The sequence below is a fragment of the Vidua chalybeata genome, chromosome 1 (genome assembly GCF_026979565.1).
Source record: "Vidua chalybeata isolate OUT-0048 chromosome 1, bVidCha1 merged haplotype, whole genome shotgun sequence".
Lineage (NCBI taxonomy): Eukaryota > Metazoa > Chordata > Aves > Passeriformes > Viduidae > Vidua > Vidua chalybeata.
In genome coordinates this window covers 2,485,678-2,505,319 of record NC_071530.1, presented here as the reverse complement: position 1 = coordinate 2,505,319, position 19,642 = coordinate 2,485,678, and the positions used below count along the sequence as shown (strand labels likewise).

General features: G+C 43.4%; 1 protein-coding gene across 1 annotated transcript; it reads right to left on the bottom strand.

The window, feature by feature from the left end:
- Positions 1 to 6,386: 6,386 nt before the first annotated feature.
- Positions 6,387 to 14,502, bottom strand: IBA57 (iron-sulfur cluster assembly factor IBA57). The gene is made up of 3 exons (XM_053951597.1): positions 12,253 to 14,502; positions 10,196 to 10,527; positions 6,387 to 8,045 (listed from the first exon to the last, which is right to left on the bottom strand). Exons 1-3 carry the CDS (start codon positions 12,501 to 12,503, stop codon positions 7,654 to 7,656), a joined length of 975 nt encoding a protein of 324 aa, XP_053807572.1. The 5' UTR covers positions 12,504 to 14,502; the 3' UTR covers positions 6,387 to 7,653.
- Positions 14,503 to 19,642: the final 5,140 nt, after the last annotated feature.

Genomic DNA, 19,642 nt, shown 5'->3' with positions numbered 1-19,642 from the left:
GCCGCGGCTGAGCCCGGGCGCTCAGCCGGGAAACGCTGCCCGGGGGCGACAGCAGCGCCTGCAGGTTTGGGCAGTGCGGCTCCTCCTCCCCCTCAGCGAGTCATTGAGCGCAGGTGATCGGTATTTATATGTAAATATAGATCTGTTAAAAAGTAAAAGTATATCTATATATAAGTATATTAAAGTATATAATATATATATACAAAGTATATATATATAAAAAGTATATATATATACACATATATATATAAAGTATATAACATATATAATATATATAAGTATATTAAAGTATATAATAATAAAGTAACAATTATATATATATATATACACACACACTATATATATAGTGTATATATATACTATATATATAGTATATATATAGTATATATACTATATATATTATGTATATAGTATATATATAACATATATAATATATATATACTATATATACTATATACATATAGTATATATATACTATTATAATGAGTATAATATATATACTATTATAATCAATAATATATATATTAATATATATATTACAATATATATATAGTATATATAGATATACTATTATAATGAGTATATTATATATACTATTATAATGAATAATAATATAATAACAATATAATAATAAGTAACCATATATATTTAGATCTAAAAGTATATATAGGTATATAACTATAGAAATAAATATTATATATAAAAATATAAAATATATCTTTATAAATACATTTCTATAAAATAATTACATTTATATATATAAAATATATACTGTATATATACTTTATATATATAAATATATAAGTATAAATATATAGAGAGAAGTATGTCTATGTATATGTATGCATAAAAATACATTTTTATCTAAAAGTATATATAAATATATAAACATAGAAATAAATATTATATATAAAATATAAAATATATATTTGTATATACATTTATATAAAATAATTATATTATATATATAAATATATATATATAAAATATATACTGTATATATACTTTATATATATATATAAATATATAAGTATAAATATATAGAGAGAAGTATATCTGTGTATATGCATGCATAAAAATACATATATAAAAGTTATAGAATATAACTTTATAGAAAAAAGTTATAGAATATAACTTAGTTGTATATAGAATATATATCTTTATATAAGTATAAATATATATAGAAAAGTATATATATGTATATGTGTGTGTGAAAGTATATCTGTAAAGGTATCAAAGTATATCAAAGTATTAGTGTATATATGTATATATACTTAAACTATTTAAATATATATCTATTAAAAAGTATATCTATAGAAGTATCTATAAATTTATATGTAAATATATATGTGTATGTGAAAGTACATATATAAAATATATAAGTATATATAAAAGTATGTGTGTACATATTTATGAATAAAGTATATATATGTGTAAAAGTGCATCTATATAAAATGATATAATTTTGAAAGTATATTATCAAAGTATGTGTGTATATATGTATATATATTTAAACTAGATATGTATAAATATTAAAAATTATGTATATGAATACACATATTTATATGTGCATGTGAAAGCACATGTATGAAAGTGTATAAATATATATATAAATATGTTTATATATTTATGAATATTTAAAGTATATATATGTGTAAAAGTACATCTATATAAAATTATATAACCATAAATGTATATATATTTATATACACGTAAAAGTATAAAAGTTTATACACATAAAAGTATGTGAATATGTATGTAAAAGTACATATATATAATAATATATAACTATAAAACTATATGAAAGTATGTGTGTATATATGTTAAAAAGTATATATATAAATGTATATGTATATATATTTATGTGTGTGTGAAAGCACATCTATGAAAGTATATAAGTATAAATTTATATATAAAAGTATGTGTGTATATGTATATGTATATTTAAAGTATATATGTGTGTAAAAGTACATATATAAAAATTATATAGTTATAAAAGTATGTATTTATATTTATATGTATATTTATATATATTTAGTAGGTATATATACATATATATTTAAACTATATATGTGCAAAAGTGTGTATATATATAAAAACGAATATCAGTATAAAAGTATATATATAATATATAAAGTACATATATATAAGTGGATATATTCATTTATATCTACTATATTTATATATTTTTAATATAAGTATATATTCATTAATATTTATATTAGTATATATTTGTGTACACAGACTATATTTATATACTTACATATATATTAAATAATATATATTCTAAAAGTATATATCTATATTAGTGTATATATATTAGTGTGTATATATACTATACTTATAGAGTAATAAATTACATATTTTAATATTTCAAAACCATTTAAGCTGTAATGAGGAAGCACAAACCAGGAAGGAAATTTTAATTGCTTTAACAGACATATAAATATACGATTTTGTATCTCTGGGGGTTTGGCATCTCAAATAATTCACTGGAATTAATGTGGTTTTGGGGGTGGTGGCACTTCTGTTCCTGTGTCCCCACTGAAAAGAATTAAAAATTAAGTTTATTTTAAATAAAGGCTTCCTTCCATGCTAAGCTGACTTGCCTTTTCCCCTTTTTCAAATTTCTCAGTGAGAAATGCATTTTATCACCTTTTCAACATTGTTTTTTTCCTTAATAAAGTCATGGTTTTCCCACAATTCTTTGCCTCAGATTATAAATCCTGATCATCCCTCCTCGTGACTCCATTTTTAGCCCTACCAAAAAAAAGAGAAAAGAAAAAAAAAAAAAAAAAAGCAAATGTAATTTCGGCAAATAAATGTATCCAGAGACAATGGAAATGGCAAAATGGCAAACGGATCCATCTTGATCTTTCTGAAGAAAATGACACAAAACCCAGTGAAAACGCAATTTAGTTGGGTTGCTGGGAAGCAGAGTCCATCATCAGTCAGGAATTATTCATCTTGAGACTGGAAAAAAATAGAAAGTGCTAAATTCCCACCAAATTTAAAAAGAAAAACCACAGAAAACCCATCCAAAAAAATTACAAAAGCTACCTTTGATGTACATATATTTTAGCTAATCTCCAAAATATGAATAAAACTGCTCTAATAAAACAGAATGTGAATGGCACACAGCACAAATATTCATTTTATTCCCTGCAGCTTTTCTGACACAGCAATAAGTAGGAAATTAGATCAGCTCTAAAAACCCAACTTTTATTTGCTGAGTTGCTGTTCCCCCTCTGGTTTGTCCCAAAACTTCCAATGACATTCCCAGGCACCCTCCAGCTCCCAAGTAGTCAGCACAGGTGGAGAATAAAATAATATATAAAACTGAAACAAGAAGCTTTTATATCCATTTCCACTTTTTTTTTTTTTTTTTTTTTTTCTCAAAACCCTGAAAGATCAAAAATCTCAGGAAGGAAAATAGAGAAAGCCCAAACATTTCCAGAGTTGTGGCAGCAGAGCACTGAAGCACAAACTCTGATTTTAGTGGGAGGAGGATGAGAGGGAAAGAGAGGAAATCCAGACACAAATCCACAAAAACAGTTTAGGCAGAAATTATTTCCACTGGGTCAAAAACACGGTTACAGAAAAAAAAAGAAAAGGAAAAAAAAAAAAAAAACCAACAAAACAAAAACAAAAAAAAAAAAAACCCAAGACTTTTCCTTGAAGGGTTCACAGTCTAAAAAAGCAAAATACCACACAGGGAAAGGGTTGGGAAAAAAGGATTTAAAGCCAAAATGTAGCGTTTGTCTTTGTTTCTATCCAGCAAAAACTGTGCTCCCAAAAATATTAAATAATTAGAAGTAGCAGGAGCTACACCCTGCTCTCAAAATCACATTCCAAGTGCCACAATGCCCATGCAGAGAGTGGTTTCAGCAGGAATTGTTGGGAAAAGGGGATGAAAGCTGCCAAATTTTCCAGCCCTGAAAACCCTGGAGAATTTGAGTCTCCTGGAAAAGCAGCACCAAGGCAACCTGTGAGGAATAAATCCAATTTTGCCTCTTGTCTGGGCAGTTTTTGGACACTCCCTGAAGGCCTGAAAGGGTTCAGCGCTGTCTCAGCAGCAAGAAAAACCACTCCAAATATTGATATTAAACTACAAATATTGGTGAGATATATTACTTTTAAAAGTATTACTTTTTAAAGTAATCTAGAGTGAAGATGCTCACACAAAACTTGGTCACAGCAGTGTGAATCCCTGTGAGTAATTATGTTTTTAACAGGGAATAGCAGCGACTTTAACTGCAGTAGAATATATATATATGTTATATTATATATATTTTTATATCTATATATATAAATATGTATCTATGTATAGATATAATGTAGAATATATAGTAGAATATATATAGAATATAGATATATCTATAGAATATATAGAATATATATTATATATAGTAGAATATATATCTATATACATGTTATATATATTTCTTTATATAAAATATATATATATGTATAGATATAATATAGAATATATAGAATATATATAGCAGAATATATGTCTCTATATATAGAATATATATGTTATATATATTTCTAGATATATACAGAATATACAGCTCACTCTATATAGATATAATATAGAATATATAGAATATAAAGAATATATATAATTATATATCTCTATATATAGAATATATAGTAGAATATATATATTCTATAGATATATCTATAGAATAGATATATCTATAGAATATATATTATATCTTTATCTAATATCTATAGAATATATATATTGTATATAGTAGAATATATATAGAATATATTTGTTGTGATATTTATATTATTTATATTTATATTTATAGCATATATATCTCTATATATAGAATTATATATCTAATATATAGCAGAATATATGTAGAATATATATATCTATAGAATTTATATATTGTATAGTAGAATATATATAGAGAATATATTTGTTGTGATATTTATATTTATATTTATGTATATATTTATGCATATATTTATGCTTATATTTATATTTATTTATATAAAATAGAGTAGACTGAAGTATAAGCTGTAATTTTTCTGGACTCCTCACCACACCAAGAGAACTTTTTTTTTTTTGGCATTTTACTATGACAGAGAAGGTAAAAAAAAATTAACAATGAAGACAAGCATTGCTCCTAGAAATTTTTTAACAACATTAAAGGCAGAAAAAAAGAGGAAAACTTTATTTTCCTGAAAGCAATCATTTCATCTATTCCCCTCTGCAATCTCTGCCAGTGACTCCTATCTTATCCCACTGGGATTTCAGGTTATTCCAAGTGTTTACTCCACTCTTTTCCCTCAGAAAGCATCACTGAGGCAGAGGAAGGGGAAACTGAGGCAGCAAGGGGGGACCCACACAAAAAGGGGATCAGGAAGGGGCCCCACATTTTCCAGCTGTTTGGACTGAGGCTGGAATCGGAGCAGGTCACCTTTGGGCACCGTGTTGGTGCTCAGGAAAAATTTCCTCACTGGAAAAGTCCGACCCTGAACAGGCTGCCAAGGAAAGCGGTGGAGTCACCATCCCCAGAAGTGGCCAAAAAATGGGTGGATGTGGCACCTGGGGACGTGGATTCGTGGTTTGGATTTGGAAGTGCTGTTAATGGTTGGAGCTGATGATCCAAGAGGTCTTTTCCAGCCTTAATAATTCCATGGCTCTCAGAGAGGCAAAATCAACTCTTGCACCCTCCAGCCCCAAAATCACCTGGCTCCAGTCATTAATGGTGGAGAAGGCTGTGAAGGAGAATAAAAAAAATTAAGGATAACATGGATAAATTAAATTTAATTAAATTAATTAATTTAAATTTTAAAAAATTAAGGATAACATGGATAGCTGCTCCCCTCCATTTCTACCTCATTTTTTTTATTTATTTTCCAGAAGCCATCAAACACCTCTTCACCCCAGCACCTTCTCGTGTCTAACCTTGTGTCACCTGCAGCTGCTGGCAGCAACAAAAGCCTTCCAAACACTGTGAGGAAGACAGAAGAAACGCGTGTCCCAGGCAGGGCTTCCCCAAACAGAGGGGTTTATTCAGTGTTTGTTCAGGCTCTGCTCACCCCAGGACAATAAAACCATTCTGAGCAGCCTTTGCACAATGGGTGGCAGAGGAAAAGCTGCTTCGGGCCGAGCTGGGCAGCACAGCCTCGTCTTTGTGGCCTCTGAAGGGTCCAATTTCATTTATTGTCCCAGCAGAAAGACTCTGGTACCAATCCCACACCTGACCAACAGTCTAAGGCATGGTTCTCGTCAGCAAGCAACCTGAAAATGCATTTATTCTTCTTTATTCTTCACACCAAGCAAAAAAAAAAAAAAGGCATCTTCTCTTTCAGATGAGTCACATTTAAATCAGAGGTAATAATTAATGAGGTATTCCACAGAATCATTTTACAGCAACCATAGAGTTTTAATCAATAAAAACATTTTTTTTACAGACAAATTCCTTTCACTGTAACACTGAAACAAAGGCAGAATGTGATTTTGGACGGGTTTTGTTACAAATATTCATGCAAAGGCTTTTTTTTGTTTGTTTTTTGTTTTGGACAAAATGGGATCTCACCTGGGCAGCTCTCTCATTGTGTAATGGATTGATCACAATACAAAAATAAAAAGGGTTCCTATAAATCACTGCAGGTTGACAGGGTCAGGAGGCACGGAGCTGGCTGGCTTTGGAATAAGAGAGGAATATGTTGCAGCAGGAAGAAAAATTGGGGAAGCAGAGGAGTGTTGGCAGCCAGAAAAAAAAAATGAAGCAAAGAAATGCCAAGGCATTGGGCTGCTCTGAAAACCCTGGGGGTGGTGGATGGAGAAAACCCCAGCTGCAGGTGGCAGCAGGGACAGGGTGTGAGGGGCACGGAGAGCGTGGAGGTGTAGAGCCAGAACATGGTGAAAATCCTCCCCCAGCAAGGCCAGGCCAAGCCAGCACATGTGGCATTGAAAATATCCTTTTCCTCTCCCAAAAAAAAAAAAATGGTTGGAGGGAAGGGAGTCAGAGGAACTGGCTCTGCTCCCTCCACTGGCACCAAAGCAGGAGACAGGACAGGAGGTTTGAGACCTTTCTTTCCCAGCTGGGATGAGTTAAAATCAAGGCCTGACACGTGAAGCACAAGGTGTTCCTCTTCCTGAACACAATTCCAGTGGTGGCAAGGAACGCCAGCCCCATCAGCAAGTTTAAGAAGCTCAATGCAAGGAACAATTTGCAGCAAAAAACTTCAGCCTGAGAATACATCTTGATAAGAGCAGCACGATCTCCACTCAAAAAAAAAAAAAACAACAGAATTATAATAGCACAGAATGGTTATTCTGAACTGAAAAAAAATCAGTGCATGGAACAGGGAAACTCCTGATCCCATTGCTTGGGAGAGCACAGTCTGAGGGAGTGAGTGTCAGCCTGGAGATCCATCCAGAGTCCAACCCAACAACACAGGGCACCCCCTAAACAGGGTCCAACCCAACAACTCACAGCACCCTTAAAAAAGTGGGGATTACCCTCAGGAAAAGCTGCAATTCCCTGGATTTCTCTCTCCACGGCAGATCCAACCCAGTGATCTGCCCCAGCTTTGGGTTCTGGCTGTTTATCCCAATCTGAGGAATCCTGCAAGACCAAACCTCCCCCCAGCCAACAGCAGCATTCCCACCCCCTCCCTCGCTTATTTAGCAGCAGCTTTGGGCCACCACTCGGGCGTGCTGGCGCTGAGCTTCACTCTGTCCCCTGCCAGGTGGATGCAGAGCGGCTCGCTGAGGTGAGCCAGCCTCAGCAGGGCTATGCCCAGCTCTCCTCCTCCAGCACGGAAGGTGCCGGCGCGTTTCCCCGCCCGCGTGAGGATCTGCGCGCCCTCGGGAACGCCGGCGCCGGGAAGGGGCTCCGGGAAGCTGACGGGCAGCAGGCGCTTGCGGATCACGCCCATGTGGTGGGTCCTGGCCGTCAGCTCCTGCCCGATGTAGCAGCCCTTGGTGAAGCTGATGCCGTTCATGAAGGCCAGGTTGGATTCCAGAGGGAGGGCGACTCCAGGGGGGAGATCTTTCACCCCTTCGGGAATCCCTAGGGCGAGAACAAAGCCAGCAGGTTGATGCCTTGGCAAGGCTTGACCTAGAGCAGAGGCTAGACTGAGCCTAAAGAATAAAGCAGGGATTTATTAAAGGCATCCATGGATCCTTGGGCAGCACAAGAGCCCAGCCAGAGCTGCAGCCAAGATGAACCAAAATGGTCCCAAAATGTCGCTGCAAGCCCCCAGCCAGGTAATAACTAGCATTGACTCCATGAGTGCAGAAAGCTGATCAATTGCTTTATTATTGATTTAATCAATTGCTTTATTGCTGATCAATTGCTTCATTACTATATCTATATCCTATATTATCCTATACTCATTAAGAACCTCAGTAACCCTTGCAGCCAGTCCGATCCAGCTTTGACTTCACTGATCAATCAACCCAAACACCATCCTGTGTCCAATTAAGGAATCACAAATCTCCACGACACATTCCACATGTGCACAACAGCAGGTGCAACAAGTGGAGATAAGAATTGTTTCTCATTCTTTCCTCTGATCTTGTCCTAGGCTGACTGTATGATGCTTTTATCCCCAATCGTCTGTTGTTTATACTGAATAATAAGTTTTGCACATTTAGGACTTGTTCCAGGAGTGAGGGGAGGGAGAAGAAGCACGGAGTTTGTTTTCAGAAACTAAACTCACTCCTCCACATTTCTTCTCCCAGGCTGTGTTGTCTGCGGATGGACAGACAGCGAGACAGAGCTCTCCTTTGCTTTTAGTTAGTTTTAGCTAGCTGAGGCAAAGAAGTTCCCTGGACTGTGGTTTTTTTCCTTTTCTTTGGACCTGCTCAAACTGCTCTGGACTGAACACCCAGAAGAGCACCGGCAGCTCACACCTGTGGCCAGCGGGCAGGGCCTGGGCCGTGCATTTCCAGTGCTGGAGGGACTGATCAGAGACTGAGTGAGCTGAGCTGCAGCACAGGGAGGGGATTTTCTGAGTTTGTCTCTCTTTTAAAGCGGCAAGAAGTTTCATTGTTTAGGTTTTCTTGTTTAATAAACAGTTTTTTCCACTTTTCTCCAGGGAAGTATTTTTCCCCAAATCGGTTGCGGGGAGGGGCCAATCGAATCTGCCTTCTAGAGGAACCCCTTTGGGGATTCTCTCCCAAATTTGCCCTGAGCCAGGACAGATCTCCTCACAGCCTTCCCTGGGAAAATGCCTGGGAAAGTCTGTGCCTGCTCTCTGCAGCCAGAGAGCTGCTGCCACAACAAAATGCACGAGCGCTCCCGGGGGCTCTCACTGGGATCAGCTCTGCTCCATTTGCACCTTGCAGTTCATTGTCCCATTCCAGCTTTAGCCCAGGCACTCCCATCCTGCTTGTTTTTCTCTCTCCAGCCCACGCTGTTTGTGCTCCAGGGCCTGAGGTTTGGATCATTTGTCCTTGGTGCCCAGCTGGAGCAGGAATTGTTTTGTCTCCCTGCTCTGTGCACAGAGCTCAGCATCCCCTAATGTGAAGCCCAGACCCACACACTAAAGCAGCACAGAATCTGAAAATATAAAAGCTCAAACCTGAGGCACCAAGGTAAACACTGCTCCTCGTTAGATTTGTGCTCTGAATTGTCTGGCTCGTTCTCAGTTTGATTTTCCAACCCAAAGGGATCCCAGTTTCAGCACAGGACCATCATCTTTCCCTCCTTCCCAATTAATTTAATCCTTTATCACCATGGAGACACTAAAATCAAAGGCACTGGGGCTCCCAGGACTGAGATCCCTGTCCAGTCTCCTTGGCCTCAGAGTTAACTCAGCAAATCCAGCCATAAAATTTTTAGGAAGCCAAGTCTGGCTGTTTCCTTTTCTTTCTTCAGCAACAACCAAACACCTGAGCTGTGCATCATCCCAAAATAATCAAAATTACTCAAACCACAGAAGCTTCTCTCTAAGAAAATGAATAATCCTGGCTTTTTTTTAGCATTCCTGCCCAATCCCCATAATCTGAATAATAGAAAATTATACTGAAACATTGCCACCAGGCAGAATTATAACCTCCAGCACATTTTAATACTCAAAGTAGCAATTAATACATGTATTAATTAACAAATTAAAGGCATTAAGACTTGAGAATGAAGGGTTTATAACTTATTATTGCCTTAAATCAGCATGTGGACCCCCAAATCCCATAGTGCAGAACAGGGCTTGGCTTTACCTTGTTTATACCTGTGCCTGTGGTAATCCTGAACATCTCCAACTTGGCTCCCAGGGATAATCTCTGAGAGGTTTGCTCCTTTCTTTGCAATCAGTCTCCAGCCCATGACTTCTGCCCTGGGGTCAGGGGTCAGGAGCAGAGCCTGGTCTGCACATTTTGGGAGGGAACTGGCATCCCCAGGGATGACAGCCCACAGGGAGAGGTCGGGGCAGGGGGTGATGGTGACTTTCCTGCGGATCTTGTAGAGTTTCAGGTGCTTCTGGATGGAGTCCAGAACGCTGCTGTCGCACTCCAGCAGGATGTGAGGCTCCTCTGCTGTGCTCCTGTGGAGCCTAAAAAAAAAAAAAAATAAAAAAAAAAAAATAAAAATCACACCCCCAAGGTCAGGAAAACAAACACCCACAGCAGCAGGAGCCAAAGCAAAGTTGGATTTTTATTTGGATGCTGGTGCAAATCCAGAATTCCGCACCAGGATTTCTGGATTTGCACAGAAATCCAGACATTTCTGTGCAAATTTCCGGATGGCACAGAGGGAGCAGCACCCACACGGCCACAGTGAAATACCTGAAACTGTTTCAGCCACCTGCTGTGGCTTTCCTAGCAGACACCCCCCTCACTTCTCCCGGGGGCAGAAGCAGGTCTGCCCGTGTGGAATTCTCTATCCTGACCAACAGTGAAGGCAGTTTCAGCTGGGGAGAAGCTTTGTCCAGCTGTGCCTTCTGCTGTCACACAATCCCAGGATGGATTTGGGTTGGGAGGGACCTCAAAGCCCACCCAGTGCCACCCTTGGATGGGCAGGGACACCTTCTGCTATCCCAGGCTGCTCCCAGCCCTGTCCAGCCTGGCCTTGGGCACTGCCAGGGATCCAGCAAATCTGGGAAGCAGCACCCTCAGAGGGAAGAATTCCTTCCCAAAATCCCATCCATCCCGCTGGAAGGGGCTCTGAGCTCTCCCTGCAGCTTCCTCCTCTCCAGGTGAGCACCCCCAGCTCTCCCAGCCCGGCAGAGGCAGCATCCCACACGTGGGGGTATTGGAGCCATCACACTTCTGTGCTGTGGTGAGTCTGTGAAATCCAAACCTGTGTTTCACGGCAGGTAAATAAAGGCAGCCCGTGCAGCTGTGCTTATGAAATGTGTGGAACACGGCCATGGGACAGCTATAAAGATGAGTTCCAAGGCTTTTGAGCCAATCTTTTGTTTGCAAATAACAAATATAAGTCTTAAGTTGTTTTGTAATAAGGAGTTTTGAATTATAACCTTAGAACGTTGCTTAGTAGTAAGGATTTTAAAGTGTAGCTTTAGAATGTACAAAGGATTTAAACAGAAAGGGAAGGGACCCTATCTCAAGCTCCTGGAGAAGGAAGATGGACATCAAGATTGCTGATTAGTGACTTCGAAAGGGGAAGCTGGACATCACTACCATAGATTAATGGTCCTAAGAAAATAAGGAAATTGGATATCAAGCTTGTCAATAAATTATTTCAAAAGGGGAAGCTGGACATCGCTACCATAGATGAATGATCCCAGAAAATAGAGGCTGGACCCCACCGTTTGGACACACATCCTGGGATGTACAGCATAGAAACTGGAAAGGAACCAGACATCACCATCACAGATGTACGGTCCTGAAGTATAGAATTGTGATGTTAAAAGGCAGAAACGGAACCTGCCGAAAGCTCACGGAGACACTGAGAAAAGCTTATGAATATGCATGAGCATGATCGATAAACACGAGCAAGGCCAACAACCCCCACCGCCGCACCCAGCGCTGTCTTTGCTCATATTACCATATTAATCAATAAATTGAATTGCTGCTTGATCTATTGGCTGAGTCAAGCGGCTCATTCCTAACAATCCCCAGAGGCTGCAAGCCTCACAGACACACGCACACACACAAACACAGACACACACACGTGGAGGAAGCGCTTTTTTTGCACATTAATGCAGAAATTTAAGCCGGAAATGTCACACGGCGGTGACAGGAGCCACCCCCCCCCCCCCACCACCCAATGGTCTCTCCCAGCTCCCCCCCACTCCGGCCGCGCCGCTTGGTCTCACCTGTACAGGATGACGTCATACAGGCAGCGGCCCTGCGCGTTCAGCGCGTGCGCGTAGAGCGCGGCGGGGGCGTCGCCCTCCGCCACCAGCTGCGTGACGTCATTGGTGAGCAGCCCCTGCAGGAACACGGCGGCCTCGGCGCCCCGCACGCCCAGCAGCGCCCGGCCCAGCGGGAAACAGGCGGCGGCCGCGCCCCGCCGGCCCCGGCACCACCGGCGCAGCGCGGGCGCCGTTATTGCCCTCACCAACATGGCGGCGCCGTCAGAGAGTCCCCCCAGCGCCGCCGCCCGCCGCCGCCGCCATCTTGTGTGTGTCCGCCGGGAGGGCGACACCTGCTGGCGGGGCCGCGGGACCGCCCCCTTCCTCAGGCCACGCCCCTTTTCCGTATAGACCACGCCCCTAACGTCCGTTCGCGTCCTGGCCACGCCCACGCCCTCACGGCCGCCTCACGGTGCCGAGCGGCGCCGGGCGCTCCCCGCGATCCCGGAGGAGGAATTTGGGAACCCCCCCGGCCTTCCCCGCGTTCCCCGGCCATGGAGCGAGCGAGGGAACAGCGCAGAGCGCTCCCACGTCTCGCGGTTTGGTTTGTGGGCGCCGTGGGGGGGTTGCCCAGCCCAGCTCTCCGTGTGCCGGCTGCTCCCCGTTTAATTAGAGGATCAGCCAGGCTGGAAAAGACCTCCGGGCTCATGGAGTCCAGCCACGGCAACTAGAGCATGGCACTGCGTGCCACGTCCCGTCATTCCTTAAGCACCTCCATTCCTGCCCCTAAAATCCACTGGGTGCTGCAAACAGAGAGGGCACAGGGCCGTCCTCCCCCTCCAGGTACATTTTTGGCTGTCAGGGTGGAAAAGAGACTCCAAAGGTTCCTGGTTTTCCACAGGACTCACCAGCTGCCCTCCATCCTCTTTTAACGCCCTTGCAGAAGCTGTCAGCGGTACCGGGTTGGGGTCAATGATAGCGTTTGGCAGTGGGAATTTCTGCTAAGCATTGCATGGGAATAAAACCATGGGATCGTGGTGTGGCTTTAAAGGTCATTAAATCCAACACCCTGCGAGGAGCAGGGGCGTGTTCCATCCATCAGGCTGCTCAGAGCCTGAGCCCAAACTGATCTGGAATATTTTTCAGGGATGGAGAATCCCTGTATTAAAGGGTTAAGCGCTGTTTCCCTCCCCCTGGAATGTTCACTGGCGCTCTGGGAAGTGGTTCCTGAAGTGCCCCGGGTGTGGCTGCGGCTCCTTGCGCTGGAATTCACCCCACAGCCCCGAGGAATCGCCGTGAGTCGCCGCTGCCACCCGCGCTTCCCCTTCTCTTTGAGGCCATCCTGCCCCTTCCCGCTGCCAGCACCAGCAGCTCTCCGGGCAGGAACGGCCCCGAATGACCCCGCCAAAACCTCCAGGACAGGCAGCGCCAGCCCAAACCCACCGATCCCGAAACCCCGAGTGAAGGGGAGGCTCATTTTCCAGGAGCTGGAAACGCGCTGAGTTGGTGCAGCTGGCCCTGGGCAGGGCTGGGCTCTCCCCTTGTGCCCCGCAGTGATAACCTTATCACACATCCCCCAGCGCTGAGACGTGTGCGGTGTTCACCTGGAATTCCCTGCAGCTGGAGAAATACAGATGTGGGCAGAGGTGACCTTGGCACGTGGATGTGCTCTGCCCACCCGCTGGCACGAGCTGTGTGTCAAAAACGGGGCTGGGGACACCTGCCTGGCTCTGGGGCAGCTGAAGGAGCAGAGAGCTGGTGCCCAGGGTGGTTCTTTTCTCTCCCTGGAAGTGGGAATGTGCCCAGAGCGGGAGCTGGGTTTGCTTTGTGAAGGAGAAGGGGGAAAAGTCACAAATCGGGAAGCACAGCTGGGCTGGAACTCCAGAATCCAGCAGGCACCATGGGGGCACATCTGGATCCAGCTTTGTGGTTTTTTTACCTGTTCCACAGCCCTGCTTTGGCCCACCAAGCTGTGGGGATTGTCAGTGGCCATCCCACAGGCAGCCCTTTGCCATCTCCCTGCATTCCCAGCCACCACAGGCGTATCAAACCCCACGGAGATATTTGAAAGGGCAGCAAGGGGAATAAAAGTGAAAATGAAAAACAATCAGGCAGCCAGTTCAAATCTTTATTTGTTTTACCACTTCCTATTGCTTTTATTCCCTCCCCTCTGGCTTGGCTTTGGTTTTCATTTCTCATGGAGTTACGCAGCCAGTAAAGTCATATTGAAATATTTCAGCATCAGAAACTACATCTCTGCCAGTTTAGTGCATTAAATCAGCTCAGGGGCTGGTTTGAGACAATTCCTGGTGTCACTGAGACCTGTAACCCCGAGAGCCCTGGGAAGCTTTGTGCCAGCCCTCAGTCAGTGTGTGCCTGTCTTCACTAAAAATGGGGGTCCTGAAGCCTGGTGGGAGGGACAACACAATTCCCAGAGCTTCCATGACTTTAATTTGTAGTGAAAGGTGTGGAATTCTAGTGGGAGGTGTCCCTGCTAGTGGCAGAGGGTTGGAACAAGGTGTCCTTTAAGTTCTTTTCCAACCCAAACCATTCTGGGATTCTGATACAGCCCCTGATGGCTCATCCCCCTCCAGCTTTGTAATTTCTGGGGGTGTTTTTGGAAGGAGAGCTGGTGGCACAGGGTGACAGGACACAAATTCCCTCCTCGGTGGAACACCTCTCACCCAGTGAGATGTGTCACGGTGGCTCGGGATCCCTTCCCACAGCTCAGAAGGTGGTGACAAAGGACAGAGATTCCCTCCCTGTCCCTCAGCAACCCCTGGGTGGTTGCACAAGCTGCCAGCAGCCTCCTGCTCCATCAACTTTCCACTCTCTGCTCTCCCACTGCACAAAACCCTGGACAGCCCGAGGCTCCCACTTGTGAGGGCTCATCCTTGGCATTTAATTGTCAATAACTCATCCTCACCAGGGATAACCTCTGCAGCCAGCCCTGCAGGGTAATGCTGCCACAATAAACTCTTTTTCTCAGGGTTTTAAGCACAGCTCCTCATCCACAAACCCACGTGAGCTGCAATTATTCCTCCCAAACCCTGTGCATTAAATATTCTGGGAGGTCAGCCACAGGCAGCTGGGACACGGGGCTGTGGTAAACCATAGCAGCACTTCTGGGACAATATCCCACAGCCTTGGAAAGGAAACCAGGGATTGTGGCAGGCCTGGACAATGCAAAGTCAGTGATGATAGGGGGAACTGCAAGTACAACAGGCAGCATTCAGGAATAGAGCAAAGTGGAAGCTGAGCTTGGAGGGAGTGAGTTTGTGCATCCAAAAGGCTGTTCTGAAAGGAGGGTGGGCACCAGGCTTTTCTCCCTGGGGACAAGTGACAGAGGAAACAGCCTGAAGTTGCACTGGATGAGGTTTACATTGGATATTAGGGGAAATTTCTTCACTGAAAGAGTGGCCAGGCATTGGAACAGGCTGCCCAGGGAAGTGGTGGGATCACCATCCCTGGAAATGTTTAAAAACCGTGTGGCTGTGGCACCTGGGGACAGGGTTGGGTGGTTGTGGTGCTGGGTTAATGGTTGGGCTCAATGAACTCGGAGGGCTTTTCCAACCTTAAGGGCTCTGTGATTCCTGCTGGTGGGACTGAGAGGAAGGGACAGCTGCCACTGCATTTCCCTGGTGTGGCTTCATGATGGGTGTTTTACTCGAGGTGAGAGTAAAAAGGAATAGGTTGTGTCTGTGTTGTACTAAAGTCTTTATTTTATGTTCTTTTGAAGGTGAGCGTTCTAAGGGGATATATTGTTATTTTTGTTATGGTAGTAGTAGTGAAACAGTAATAATTGAGTGGGATTTTGAGTAGGTAAGAGCTAAGCTTACATTTTGTCTGGGGCAGGGTAACCTTATAGAAATACCACTGCTATGGTAGAGTTGTGCCTATGAGCAAAAAGGCCTCTGCTCTCTGCTGCAGCTTTTTAGATCAAGGCACTTAGTATAAGTTTCTACTAAAAGCTAAAATCTATATTCTAAATCTATATTTCTGTTTCACTTTGTGGCTTCATATATCTCAGTTTCTCCAGGGGTTTCAGTTCATTCCCTGTGCCTGGATTTCCCTCTGGGCCTGTGCCCTCAGGGGCTTCCATTCCAACACCTGGGAGGAGGGATTGGGAGCCAGTGGGATATTGTGGCTGGAATTCTCTGCAGGAGGAGCAGCCATGGGTGTTGTGATCCCAGGGAGAACTGGAGAGTCACTGGCAATTTCAGTCTGGCTTTCCAAAGGAATGGAGGGGGTTGTAATTACTCTGCCTGTTCCCAAAATTCTGCTGGACTGGGGCTGCTTTTGCCTTTCTTCCTTCTATGAGTCGGGATCAACCCCCAGGACAGGAACACCTCCCACCAGACCAGGCTGCTCCAAGCCCCGGCCTTGGCTCTTCCCAGTCTCTTGGTGGGACCACGTCCTGTGTCCTGCCAAAGAAGTTGTCAATTAGCTCAACTTCCAGAGAAACAGGGAAAAAAAAATGCAGGAAAAAAAAAAAAAAATCAGAATCCCAGAATGGTTTGGGTTGGAAAAGAACTTAAAGGACACCTTGTTCCAACCCTCTGCCACCGGCAGGGACACCTCCCACTAGAATTCCACACCTTCCACTACAAATTAAAGTCATGGAAGCTGTGGGAATTGTGTTGTCCATCCCACCAGGCTTCAGGACCCCCATTTTTAGTGAAGACAGGCACACACTGACTGAGGGCTGGCACAAAGCTTCCCAGGGCTCTCGGGGTTACAGGTCTCAGTGACACCAGGAATTGTCTCCCTGAGCTGATTTAATGCACTAAACTGGCAGAGATGTAGTTTTTTGACACTGAAATATTTCAATATGACTTTATTGGGTCCAGAATTTTGAGTCCAGAATTTTTTTCCTGAGGGCATTTGGAGAGGGGTTGTGAGTGAACACTTAACGGGAGCAGCAGAGACCGAGGTGCTTGGAAAGCCAGGCTCTCTCACAAAGTGCTTTCCCCTCGTTTGCTCAGCCTGAATCATCAATTTCTCCCAGATTTCCCCAAAGTTTTCTTGCTTTTGAAAGCCCAGGCTTCCCTCAGCAGTTTGAGCTCTGTGCCTGAGGGATCTGCAGTGATTCATCAGGGAGACAACGCATCCCAAACAACACCAAGGTCAAACGCTTCTTAAGGCAAAACTATTTTGTGATGATTTGTAGCCATATCAGGGAAAACACAGCTCCTACGTGGCTAAACCAGGCAAATCATCGATGGAGAAGGATTTCTTCCCATCACTCAGAGCCCTTTTCAAGCAAGCACCACACGCTTTACATACTGTAACAAAATGTAAGTTTTATTCCATATTATTAGTAATGGATGTGGAATAGCCACAGTTGGGTTGGACTGATGTCCCTTTCCCTTTTGACCAGTGTTTCATATTCTAACTACAGCCCAGATGTAACATTTACACTGAAAAATACTTACAGATTCGACCTCATTCTCCAAAAAATGTCTAGTACAAATACAGTTAGTACATTAAAAAAAAAAAAACAGCCAAAAAAAAAAAAAAAAGAAAAGAAAAACACCAATCCCAGACACTTTGTAACAGCACAGACTGGTTATGGCCTTGAGTTTAGTTCAAGTATTTCCCAGTGGAATGCAATGCAAGCAAGAAGGTAATCTGGCTTTTGTGGGACATTCCAAGCCCTGAATGGTAAAGAGAGAAATATAAGTGTGGGCACTTTATCTGACCAAGTTTAGCAAGAGAGTCAAGGTTTATGATTAGTTCAGCCACAAAGCTAAACCTGTCTTGTGTGTGGACAAAACTGCTACCTGGAGAAAAGACAAAAATAAAAGCAAAGCATTAATTATACCATTGGCATTTCTTCCGTGGCTGATGCTCCGCCCTCTAAATGAATTTCCTCGAGCTGCTGGTTGAGTCAGGAACAATTGTGGTGGGGATTTTGCTTGTGGCTGTGAATATTTTGCTGCTCTATCCTTTTGCTACCCCCACTGAGAGGATAAAAGAAGGGACTGTTGCTCCTGCCCAGAAAGGAGTCATTCCTGCAGAGTCAGCATTGCATTTGGTCACCTCTGTGGCAGTGACTCAGTGGAGAAACCCAACATCCTAAAGGGTTTATAGGTCACAGAGTGGAGGAGGAAGGGGGGAAGCAAGCAAATCAGTATATATAGCAATAATACTAATAAATAGTAATAATCTTTTCTGTTCCTAGGGCTGTCTGACCCGTGCTGGCTCCTGTGTGTAGCCCAGATGGGATCTGAGAGAACTGGGATCCCTCCTCCCCAGGCTCAGAGGAGCAGCAGTGTCCTCCAGGCTGGCTGGGACCTCACAGGCAACTTTGCATCCCTCCCAGGCACCCCTGACACCAGCTGGGAATACACCCCTGTGCTTGAATCTCTGTCAAAACTATTGGAAAACTGGGAAAGCAGGTGTTGGGAAGGGATGTTATGCAGGGAAGTACTCCTGAGGGGTGAGCAGGGCTGGGAGTGGTCACCCCGTGTCCCTGCCTGACAAGGGGGTTATTGATCCCCCAAGAGTCTGCCCTGGCTCTGGAACCCATCAATATTGCAGTTATTGACTCTCCCTGCGGAAAACAGCGTGTGCGTATGAGATGTGAGGGTGACACCAGCTGGGGACAGGCTCCAAACCCTCTGCAGGACCCAGGGGTCACTCAGAGCCCCCTTGGCTCACTGGGTGACAATAAAAAGGGGGTTTGAAGGTGGGCAGGAAGATTCTGACTGTACAGCCACACATCTGGAGAGGGGAGCAGTGGGGTTTTGGGGAGGAGCAGAGTGCAGGAAGAGGAGAAGGGAGGGAAGGTGCCATGAGGAGCAGCACTGCCACACTGCTGGGAAGACGTGAGGTGGCTGCTGTTGGTCCAAAGACACACCAGGGAAAACCATGCTAGAAAAGCAGCCCTTGCAGAAAGGTTGGTGGGACTGGAGGTGTTCAGCTCAAAGCAGATCTGAGGGTGAAAACAGTCTCCAAACAACCAAAACATGCTGAGGTTAAAGGCATGAGGCTTCTCCATGTCTCCGTGGGGTTGCAGAGAGGGGGGTCATGTCACCCTTTAGGGATGACATTTGATGGTGGCAAGTTGGCAAGAAGATCCATGGTCTTTTCCCACCCTGCTGCTCTGAAGCTGGAATCTCCTCCTGTGGGCACTGCTGGGGTATTGCTGGGGCAGCAGGTGCAGCCCTGCTGTATGGACTGGGTTTAATGAGTTCATCAGCTCTCTGTGACCAGGTTTGGGGGGTTTTAGCTTAAAATCTGCTTTTCCTATGGTGAGGCGTTTGCCAAGATTTTTTCCTGGAGCAAGAGCAAGGGAGTCACATTCCTATCCCTGGTGTGGTGACTCACGGTGGGGGGGATCTGCAGGTCAGCAGGAGCTGAGGGGCAGATCTGAGTCACCAGGAAATGCTCAGGCCATGAGTGGTGC

Excerpts from the sequence above, each read along its gene's own strand:
- IBA57 (XM_053951597.1), bottom strand. The coding sequence starts at position 12,503 with ATGTTGGTGAGGGCAATAACGGCGCCCGCGCTGCGCCGGTGGTGCCGG. Across the intron at positions 10,528-12,252 it reads TATGACGTCATCCTGTACAG|GCTCCACAGGAGCACAGCAG; the intron begins GTGAGACCAAGC and ends TTTTTTTTTTAG. Across the intron at positions 8,046-10,195 it reads CAGGCACAGGTATAAACAAG|GGATTCCCGAAGGGGTGAAA; the intron begins GTAAAGCCAAGC and ends TTCTCGCCCTAG.